At 33.7% G+C, this 11,852-nt stretch overlaps 1 protein-coding gene across 2 annotated transcripts in view; it reads right to left on the reverse strand.

Annotated features, from left to right (window-relative positions):
• Window positions 1–4,511: 4,511 nt before the first annotated feature.
• The window catches only part of LOC115209084 (acetylcholinesterase), a 163,301-nt gene continuing 155,960 nt past the window's right edge, over window positions 4,512–11,852 (reverse strand). The window contains exon 4 of one of the 2 annotated variants that reach the window (XM_036501131.1): window positions 4,512–5,201. In XM_036501131.1, the coding sequence (XP_036357024.1) occupies window positions 5,059–5,201 (143 nt within the window). In that variant the 3' untranslated portion in view covers window positions 4,512–5,058. The remainder of the gene's footprint in view (window positions 5,202–11,852) is intronic. The other variant, XM_029777194.2, reaches the window with a different exon arrangement.

The following is an 11,852-nucleotide window of genomic DNA, read 5'->3' on the forward strand; positions in this document are numbered from 1 at the left end:
TTATTTCTTATTTTTAATTTCATAAAATTTTCGTTGCGTCTTGTAACCTTTTCAATAGTCTTGACTCAAGTCAAGTAAATAAGTGGAAATTTTACCGGTGAGTAAATTGTGCTATTATAAGACACAAAAAGAAAATAACTCGCCCCAGACACAACGGAATATGCTTCAATACACGAACTCATACAAAGAATCTTGCAAACCAAATCCAAAAACGAAATATAAGATCACATGGTTTTGAAATATAAGCGAAGTGAAGTAGCTGCAACCACGATTTGAAAGCGGTTCCAAAACTAACTTTACCCAGTGTTTAACTCTTTCGTTACAACGCCCATATCATAACTTGATATAACTTTTATTTAATTTTGTAGTGATTTGATAGGTTTAATGAAAGGAATTTCTTGAACTTGAGTTTTATCAGTCTTGATAATTTTGTGGTTCATGGGTGAATGTGGAGGTGTGGCTCAAAAAATTCCCAAATGTTATCTTTTGAAAGCAAACCAAGAAATTATTTAATGCTTTTGGTGGATATGTTGCAGAAGTACAAATACATTGCTATGAATACTTGTTAAATCAGGTTAAATCAGTGTTAGCAAATTAACATTAAAAAAAAGTAACAACAAAAAACCCCCTCAGTTTTTAATATAGGAAAGAAAAAAACAAAAACTTTATTGGAATCTTCAAGAAATACAAATCAAATCCCTTTTCAAAGCTTACAATATTTTTAAATTGTAAGAACGCCAGAACTTGTCATCATGGCAACATAATGTTTTGTCAGTTGAGAATAGAAGACATCTGGATTCGGCAAAGAAATTTGTACTTCTAAACCTGCTTTCTCTAAAATATCTCATGAGAGTTGTTTTCGCAATCCCTCCATTTTAACTCGCTGAAAATTTTCAATTTCAAATACCGCTTTATGGAACAGATGGTGCTCGTGGAAAAAATAAGTGGAACTATTGTGAAAATATGATACAGATGTAAAAATGCAGTTTTGTCAGATCTACTTATTAATTCTCAGATATGTTTAGACACGGCTGTCATATATATAGACACATCTTCGTTTTCATACACTTGTAAACACGCACACAAGCCGTCGCACACGCACATAGATAATAATAATAATAATAATAATAATAATAATAATAATAATAATAATAATAATAATAATAATAATAATAATGATAATAATAATAATAATGATAATAATAATAATAATAATAATAATAATAATAATAATAATAATAATAATAATAATAATAATAATAATATAAATGCATACGTGCACACATACATGCATGTAAACGTACATACCTATTTACGCACAGCCACACCCACACACACAAACACACATTGAGAAATATACTTGTAATAGAAACTCATTTAGAATCCAGAATCTATTGATATTTCTAAAAGTTTTCACATAACAGAATATGACAATTTTGATATCTTTATAAGCTCGACATACACTTTGTGGTGGGTGGACAGGTGGATGGTGGGGTACCACCCCATCAATCAATCTACTGAACTACTAGTTCCTGAATCAGCGTAACACAGTGTATGACAAAGCTGTACTTTTGAATTACGGGTAGAACGCATCCAACAGGCTTTTGTGCAGTTTTTGATTATACTGTTTCACTCACACGATGAGGGTCGGTCCGAGGTTACAGAAAACGACATTTGTGCAAGATGTCACGCAACGGGATCGAACCCATTTAGCCATAACACACCTAGATATATGTTCTGTATTCATTATATTAATCATGAATAAAACCTCCTTACCATTTGAAGGCAATATTTTTGTGTTTTAACACTCGGGGAAGTAACTCTCAGTGAGTCATTGTGATAGCGTTTGACGTTTCACCGCTAATATGACAAATCAACGTTATTTCTTCTTTAAGTTTTAAGTTTGAAAGCTGAGTCAACGGAGAGTAGTTACAACTAGATGAAATCTTCAGGCGGTTTAAATGCACAAATCTCCGATATCCAAGTGACTAAAAAGTGACAGCAGAAAGGCACCCAAGTACTGTGACCTGGATACGGCCCGGCCCCATTAGGGTGTAAGAAGTTAAGAGCTGAAACACTTGTCTGAGCGGGGTTTCTTTTCTGAAAACCTTCTGCTGTTTTGCTTCTTTGTGAGTTTCTTACCACATAATATATATAGTCTACAGCTAAAGTATACCAATAGAACACCATTCTATATGTGCAGAATATAATTCTACATTGGGAAGCGCAGTGTTTGATATGTCGAGTAGTTTTACTTTCTAAATTAACTTTCGCCAGTAATTTCTTAATTAGTTAATATGAAATGTGATCATGACTGGGCAAACTTAAAATTTATCCATTAGCCACGATGATGATTGCTAAATGACGGGATCGATCCGGTTTCTGAGCAACACAGATTAAATGAAAAATGTAACATACAAGTGCCTTATCGATGTAAGAAAGTGACAATAACTTTTCCTTCTCTTGCAAATATCGATACAAAGAACAGAAAAATTAGAAAAAAGGTTATAAATGGTGACTATAAAAAGTGCTGGAATTGGCAAAGATGTAAATCAAAGCAAATATGGTTAAATCAGAGCTAAGAGGTCTTATTTTTTTTTATTTAGTTGTTGTTACTGTAAGGAATGACCTGTTAGGGCTCATAAAATAGATGTTGCTTTCAAGAGGAGAGTGTGACGAATAAAATACTTATGCAATAGAATGTTATGACTGAAGTTTATATTGTACATTTAATTATATCAATTAGACATAACAAAGCAATGTTAATGGTTAATTACATAATATATTGAGTAGTAATCAATTATAGGCTCCAGCCTTTAGATTACGTATGCTGGAAAAAATGCCTGAGATATCAATAAAAATTTATCAATGAGTTGAGTAAGACAACTTTTGGGAAAAGAAAAGTGATAAAAAGGTTAGAAAAATTAAATATCTGAAAGAGGAAATAATTAACAGTAAATGTAATTCCGTCTTCATACTATTATTTCATGTTACCATTCTACAGAATAGAAGTGGCGGGCAAGAGCGACGGCGTTCTCGGGGAAACTGGGCGTCAACGAGAATCAGCAGGCAAGTCTGTTCTGGAAGATTAACTCCTCGGAGACTATGGACAATTTTCAGTAATCTTGACCTGGAGGCGCTACCGGGGATGGGCATTGTTGGTTCAAGGCAAACTCTACAGTCACAGAAGTGCTGTCAGCTGAACTTGCACGAGATCTTTTTACTGAACGGCGCCGAAACCGTTCTGCTCGTACTAGTTAAGTACTCGAGTATAGTTGACTTGTGGAGTTTTATCAAACAGTTGAAGTTATATATAAGACGGACCCAACTATCGGCTGACATCGTCACGAAGATTGCATCCTCATTTAGCTGGAAAATGCAGGTAATTTCATTCTCTCTAATAGCTGTACCAAAGAGACTGTAAATTAAACAAGGCAAAAAAGACTGAAAACAGACAGTTTCTTCTCCGGTCATGCCCTCATCAACTTATTCAGATTTCAGTTGGAGAGTGAGAAAGATTTGTTGAAAGATAGGTAAAAGTAGTGAATATAACCCGAATGATTGGTCTACTCTCAGCATGTGCCTGTAGAGAATGAGAGCTGAAAGAGGACACTTGCTCTTAGCGGTCAGTGTAACCCTGGTTCTATCTGTGGAATTCCTCGACTGACACTAGATGGCTGTCTCTCTTATTGGAGACATCTCGTTGCGTTTATTTTATTGTGATCTATTGCTGCTAATGTTACTATCTATTACCATTATACGTAACACTCTCACCACTGCGTTATACTTTGTTTTTCTTTTCTTTCGTCCCCAAAATCTTTGGGCCTTTGACGCTAATAAAGAAAAGATTATTATTATTACTGTTGTTGTTGTTATTGTTATTATTATTATTATTGAGTGAGAGAGCTGTGCATGCCATCAAAGTGACACTGGGGTAAAATATACGAAACCCAGTATACCCATCATCACTACCTGTCTGATAAGGGTACACCCAGTCACATGCATCACAACCATATGTGCGCGACATGGTGATCTCATATCAAGATAAACAGCGCATGACCTTGCAGGTGGGGGCCCAGTTAGAATTTTCTTCTGTTCGAGTAGCCCATTCCACTCAAAAGGTCTATGAATAAGGATTGTTTAAGAATGTTGAACGAAACACCCATGTTTCTAAAGGTGAATTATCCAAACCTCTAAGAATTGCTTTCAACACACGGCTATGATGCCCCCCCAAAACTTCTGCTCATGATCAGAGATGCACATATCGTCGGCCACTAAGGGACATAGTCAACTGTTTAAGGTCAAACAACTGACAAGCAAACCTGTGGTATTGAGCAGAATATTTGCTGTAGCCCATCTTTTATACCAAGACAAAACAATGTACAGGATAACACTTCCAATCAGTTAAGATCAGAAGCCATGAGAGCCACTGTCTGGTACTGCATCACGGCATGATTATTGATATTATTACTATTTTTAATATTATTATTATTATTATTATTATTATTATTATTATTATTATTATTATTATTATTATATTATTATTATATTATTATGGTTATTATTATTATCTTCAACTATAACACAAGAATTTCTAGCTATTTGGATCCCATCCCAAAAGCTAACTTGTGAATATATTTGGGGGGAAAAAAGCTGCCCTCTATATACAAATATACGATGTATTTGTTGACTGGCTTCGAATTAAATAGATGAGTTGAATAGAAAGAATGGCATAACATGAAATATGTGATATAAGTGAAATATGTGATATAAAAATATACAACAGATGTTGTCACTAGTGAGATTTCAATGCATAGCTAAAATAATCAAGATGCATGTTGTATTTTTTGATTTAATGTAAACTATTAATCTCCATTATTTCTAACATAAAATCTACAACCGTGTTGTTTTCACCAAATCTTATTGGAGCATCTTTTATATTTCTCCTCACTTTTGGTTATCTAATACCAATCTCATCATTTCCACAACATCTATTGTTTAATAATCAATACGCCCTAATCATTCCGCCTGTAGCAACTCTATATTCTACTTCCATAATTAGCTGTCGTTTTTGCAGTTTGCCATGCGCTTTTCATGATTCTTCACAAAGTTTTCAAATTGATGCCTCCAGTCAACAATATATTTCTGGCTATATTCAGCAAACTGCATTTTCCATTGTTTTTCAGCTTCACTTATGTCCACTGTGAAGGAAGAAAGAAAATGAGAAAATTTATTACAGAAATGTAATATTGTTTAAAAAAAAAACGGGAATATTTCAGAGGTATATTTGAAGAATAAAGTTAAAGCGAGTGTTTAAAGTAAAAAAAAAATTTGCAGGTAAGAATTTATACGACTAATGGTAGTGAGAAAATTAACAAATTTTTCTGTAATGATAAAAAAGTATATGCTGACTGAATTTGTTCATAGTGTAATCGTGCAATGGAATATATACAAATATATATATATATATATATATATATATATATATATATAATATATATATATATATATATATATATATATATATATATATATATATATATATATATATATATGCTTGGAAGATGGATTGTTATGGCCAGTCAGAGAGTGACCGTTGGTTTCGCACCTATAAGCGCTTAGGTACATATATTACTGCTCTAATGTTTTAGAGTATGCTTCTTTTTCGGATATACTGACAATGTACGCGCGCACACACACACACACACACACACACCACACGCACATATACACACACACACACGCACCACACACACACACATATAAATAAATATATATATATTATATAAATATAAATATATGTATTATATATATTATATATATATATATATATATATAAACACAGGGGTTGGACAAAATAATGGAAACACCTATCATATATTTGAATTGTCTATAAAACCGTCAAAAACTTGTTTATTTTTATGTTTTCTGATTTATTATTAGTGTTGCTTAATATGTTTTTCTAAAATTGCTATTTCTTTTCAGATATCATCAGAAAAAGGTAATTAAAATTCATTCAAATGACAGGTCTATCGGATTTTCAAAGAGGTCAAATTGTTGGTGCTCGTATGGCAGGCGCTATTGTAATGAAAACGGCCGAAATGTTTGGTGTATCACAAAATTCTGTCTCGAAAGTAATGACAGCCTTTGAGAAAGAACAGAAAACTTCCTCATTGAAATAAAACTCTGGAAGAAAACCACTACTTTTAAAACAAACGTTTCAAAACGTTTAGAGTGGAGTAAAAACCTACAGTATTGGTCCCTAGAGCAGTGGAAGAATGTTATTTTTTCGGACGAGTCATCCTTTACTTTATTTCTGATCACCAGCCGAGTATACGTGTGGACACAGCCAAAAGAAGCATTTGACCCAGACTGCCTTCTTCCAACTGTTAAACATGGAGGAGGATCTGTGATGATCTGGGCGGGGGGGGGGGTCTATATCTTAGAAGTCTCCTGGCCCAACGGTTTCCCTTCATAGCAGAATTTAATAGTCAAGACTATCTAAGCATTTTATCTTATCAAATTCATCCTATGGTTGCAGAACTGTTTCCGGAGGGAAACGCAATCTTTCAGAATGATAATGCACCAATTCACACAGCTAAAGTTTTTACTGAATGGCATGAGAAACATTCTAGTGAAGTTGAACATCTTATCTGGCCACCACAGTCCCCAGATCTCAATATTACTGAACATTTATGGTGCATTTTAGAAAAACAAGTAAAGAGTCGATATCCTCCACCATCATCACTACAAGAACTGGAGACTGTTTTTACTGAAGAATGGACAAAAATTCCTTTGGAAACAATTCAAACTTTTTACGAGCCCATACTTCATAGAATTCAAGCTGTAATTACTACCCCATATTAAAAAAATTGTTTGAAATATTAAGGTGTTTCCGTTATTTTATTCAACCCCTGTATATATATATATATATATATATATATATATATTATATATATATATATATATATATATTGAGTAGTTGAATGAATTATCTATTATGGATAATTCGAATTAACCGATACCTGGGTAGCAAATTCACATCAGAAAAAACACGGTTGAAGTTACGTGCCTAGGGCATAGATTACGTGCTTTCGTGTGGAAATTTGTATGTATATTTTAAAAATATAAATATATGAAAGAATGGAGTTAAAACGACGAATTAACAAAATTCCTTTATTTTCGACATATGTTTCGAAGGCTGCATATTCCTAATTGCGAAGGAATGAGGAGTACATTATGCCGCTTTCTCATCAGGAAAAGCAAGGAACTTATGTCAACATCAAAATGCACAAAAAACTTTTAGATGATTGCTCACACGGAGCCCATAGCGATAATGAGTGTCTCTTTAAAATATTCCTTTATAAAGAGTGACGTCAAAATGGTTGGATGTAGAAGATTCTAGAAGGTTCTAAAGGTTCAAAGGTTCAAACGAATCATTTGCGCCACATGAGCTCATCCCCTCTTCATCTCTCCTCCTCCTCTCTCCTCTCACACCTACTTCCTCCCACCCACCTCTCCTCTCTTACTCTGGCACTTACTTCCTCTCTTCGTTTATATCCACCTTCTCCCTTACACCCTCTCCTTTCATCGTCACCCCTCCCTCATTACCCCATCCCTACACATTCCAACCCCACCATCCTTATACATTCCATACCACCCCATCCCTTAGATCCCACTCTTGTTTCCCCATTCTCGCCTCCACCACACCCCACCACCACCACGCCACACTACAACACACACCACTACACCACACCACCGCACCACATCATCGATCCTAGTGCACACACTTGCACTGGCCACTTTCCAGCACATACACCATAATCCCTACACCTACACATGCACACACTCACACGTCGATGTCACCTTCCACACACACGCACTCGCACATATACGCTCTCACATACACACGCACGCGCACCTTCGTTTTGTTACTACTTTATTACCTCCCCTTCTTCCTAGTTCGCCTGTGTGACCCCTGTGTCCGGCATTCGCCATGATAGATCGCTAGCTACTATACCTTTTTCTATTTTCTCTCCCTGTTTATTTCTGTGTTCCTTTCTGTCGAAGAGCGTAGGCTCGAAACATAAAAGACTTTCTCACTTCCCGAGCGTTAAACTAATACATGTGGTTATTGTTTACACACCTGTCTTTTGTTTCTTCTTTGTAAATTCTCACTATATATATATATGCCATCTCTGAAAAGCGCAAGGTTACACAATCGGGCTGCTATGTAACACTCCGTTGAACCCCCTAAGGCGAAACCAATTGGTAAGATCGAGTGTAATATATATATATAATACTGTACACTTCGATTAATATATATATATATATACATGCACACATACATATATGTATGTATATATATATATATATATATATATATATATATATATATTATATATATATATATATATATAACGGGAAGCTTTATGAAAATAGACAAAAGACGAAGGCAGGTTTACGGAATTAAACAAAAGACGAAGGCAGGTGGAATACAAACAAACAATTGTATTAGTATGGCGCTCAGGAAATATAAATGAAACAAGTCTTTAACGTTTCGAACCTACGCTCTTCAACAGAAAGATACACAGAGAAAAAAAACACAGAAAGAAGGAGAGAAAAAAATGCGTGCAAAAGCTAGCGAATCAACATGGCGATCTGATTTCGGCCAGAAGTCAAAGATCAAACATGATACGCAATATATATATATATATATATATATATATATATAATATATATTATATATATATATATATATATATATATATATATATATATATATATATATATGTATATGTATGTATGTATGTATGTATGTATGTATGTATGTATGTATGCATGTATGTATGTATGCATGTATGCATGTATGTTGTGCGTGTGACTAAGTGTTTATACATATATTGTACAAATTTGATTTATATTCGAACACGTATTAGTAGATTTTATAATTAGAATTTATAATAAACTGGTTAGAAAACTAATCAAGACATACTACAGCATAAATCAACACTAGAGTGAGAGATTACAAAAGTTACATCTTTAATTCAAAGAAAACACGCGAAAGGTATTCAATAACAGAACTTCCTTGTTTTGTTGCTATCGATTCGATATTTGGAAATGTGCTCACATGATTGAACATCGATTTCATATAGAATATTTTGATTACTAAAACACATTTAAATATTTTTATGAGATTCTTGTGGCTATTTCTAACAATTTCTTTTCATAATGCATATTATAAGAATATTATTATATTAAAAATATTACAAAAGACTACATGAGGCGTGATCAAAAGAAAATTCGTGATCTTGGGAAATATTATTTTCAGAGGTAATTCTCATTTATATTCTTCAGAGTTAGTACGCCCTCCCCAACTCTTACATAACCATACACACATACAAAAAAAGTTTATCATTTCGCAGTTCATTGTTTCTCTTTCTACTCTCATATGAATCATTGTTTACAGTCTGCTGGTCGCTAAGAAGCCTATCGATTTATATATATATATATACATATATATATATATATATATATATATATATGTATATATAAATATACGTATACACACACACATGACTTGATGGACAGAAGTTGACTCTGTAACGATTATAACGAGCCGCAAAGTGACTTTTCCACCCAGCTGTTTATATATTCAGCTCTTAGCACAGCTATAATATAAATATCTCTTCTCATGTAAATGTAGTGTAGAATCCTTCTGTGTACACACACACACACACACACACACAACTAATCTGTACTTTATCTGACAGGGATCTGAGCCATATTCTCTCTATAAAAGCAAACACTTTTTTAGAGTTAGGCCAAAAAAGATTGTGTAATAAAAATCCGTCCAACCAAATTTTCATATGGACTTCACTTATATGATATTTAGATATACTTTGAATACTAATTACATGGATAATCTTTGTTAACTTCCAGCAAGAACCTACTTTATTCCTACTAAAATGCAGAAAGTACTCTTGAGACATATTCTCACACCCGTACTGCTGAGAAAATTAGGTTTCACTGATGGGGATTAATAAAACCGAAATCTTTCCAACTAACAAAGAATAAACTTTTTATTATAAGCATGGAAATATAATTTTCTATAAAATGAATTCGTTAATCCTTGGAATAATTTTCCCCTTTTCTATGGCGTCGCTTTCAATCAACGCTAAATTTTTGTTCTTTTTCCCTAATAAACAAGCAGATTTAATTCATTTAGAGATTTTTGCACATATTATGCAGTGTCCAATAACCTTATATCTGAATTATCTAAATTCATGTCGTTCTTCAACTTGAGAAAACGGTAGAGGATTAGGGGAAAAACGGGACGTAGTTCCTCTTGATGATGTCTTTAGCCACTGGATCCTATAAAGGAACTGTTGAAGTAGCGAACTACAAAATGTGGTTGAAATTCCTAGCTCTCTTTTTTATAATCCTGCTGATCAAGAATAATCTTCAATATACAATTTTGTTATGAAAAATTCGAATCGATTAATTCTCTTAAAGAAAAGTAAGGAAGTTCTGTTAATTGGATCCATTCACAGAAAAAATTCAACCAAGAATGTTATTTACCTCTTTGTAGCGCCACGTTCAATGCTTTCCATCTACTCTATGTTCCATATTACTGAAGGCACCAGCAGTGGTTAGTTCAGGACATGCAGCTGACAGAAAAATAACAGCCAAACCTACCCACGGACAGTTTTAAGGCTCAGTGGGTAGTAATAAAACATACAAACACGAAAAAAATAACAACAAAATATATATTAAAAAAATAATAAAATAAACAAGAAGAGTTACAATCGAAGCAAAAAGCAAAATACTGTTTGGGAAACGTCGGATATTTCCATATAACAGAATTGGTATTTTCTGCTTCCAGTAGTTCTCAGGTTAAACTCGTACTAAAACAGCAGTGTTAAATAACAAAAATATTTCAGGACAAATAAAACTGGAATTTTGAAGAAAGAAGTGTCTCTACTTAGTAGTATTATTAAATAAACAAAGAAAATATGAATTGGCAAGATAGTGAAAATATATAAGAATACATCAGAGGTATTTATAAACATTGGTATAAGTGGATATTTGATGATAAATAACTGTGATCTCAATATATACTCATGGAAAAATGCACCGATGCTGTAAAATCAGAAATTATTTTCAAGTAGTAATAATGGCTGTTGCAGCTGACTGTAACTTAAAAGTAAATTATTGCAATAGTATTTCCCTCTTGGTTTCTGAAAAGAACCAGTTTCTGACACGCACGCACATATAGAGATTCTCAGAAGCACACAGAACACGTATTTATGCACATGCATGCGCGGTCTCACGCACTCACGTACACATACACACGTAAACACACAAACACACACACAGATACGTAATAAATATGAGTGTATGTATATCGCCTACAGGGACAGGTTAGATGATTCCAAAATTAGGGAGACTGACACTTTGAGGTTAAAGTCGTTCTAGAACAGTAGTATTAAATAATTAAAAATACCCCAGAACAAAGAGAAAACTTTGGAATATTGAAGAAAGGTTCTCTTTTCTTATTAGTACATTAAATAAAGAAAACACGAATTGCCAAGTTGGTTAAAATGTATAAGAATATATTTGTAAACGTGTCATATGTATATAGTACACAAGTAAGGAATATCATACATACATCTGTACACACACACACACACACGCACGCACACACACACACATACACACACACACGCACACATACACACATGTCTATCTATCCATCCCTCCATCCATCCATCCGTCCGTCCGTCCGTCCGTTCAAGTGTCTGTCTGTTTGCTTATGTATGTATGTATGTATGCATGTATGTATGTATGTA

Source organism: Octopus sinensis, linkage group LG3 (assembly GCF_006345805.1).
Source record: "Octopus sinensis linkage group LG3, ASM634580v1, whole genome shotgun sequence".
In the NCBI taxonomy this organism is placed as follows: domain Eukaryota; kingdom Metazoa; phylum Mollusca; class Cephalopoda; order Octopoda; family Octopodidae; genus Octopus; species Octopus sinensis.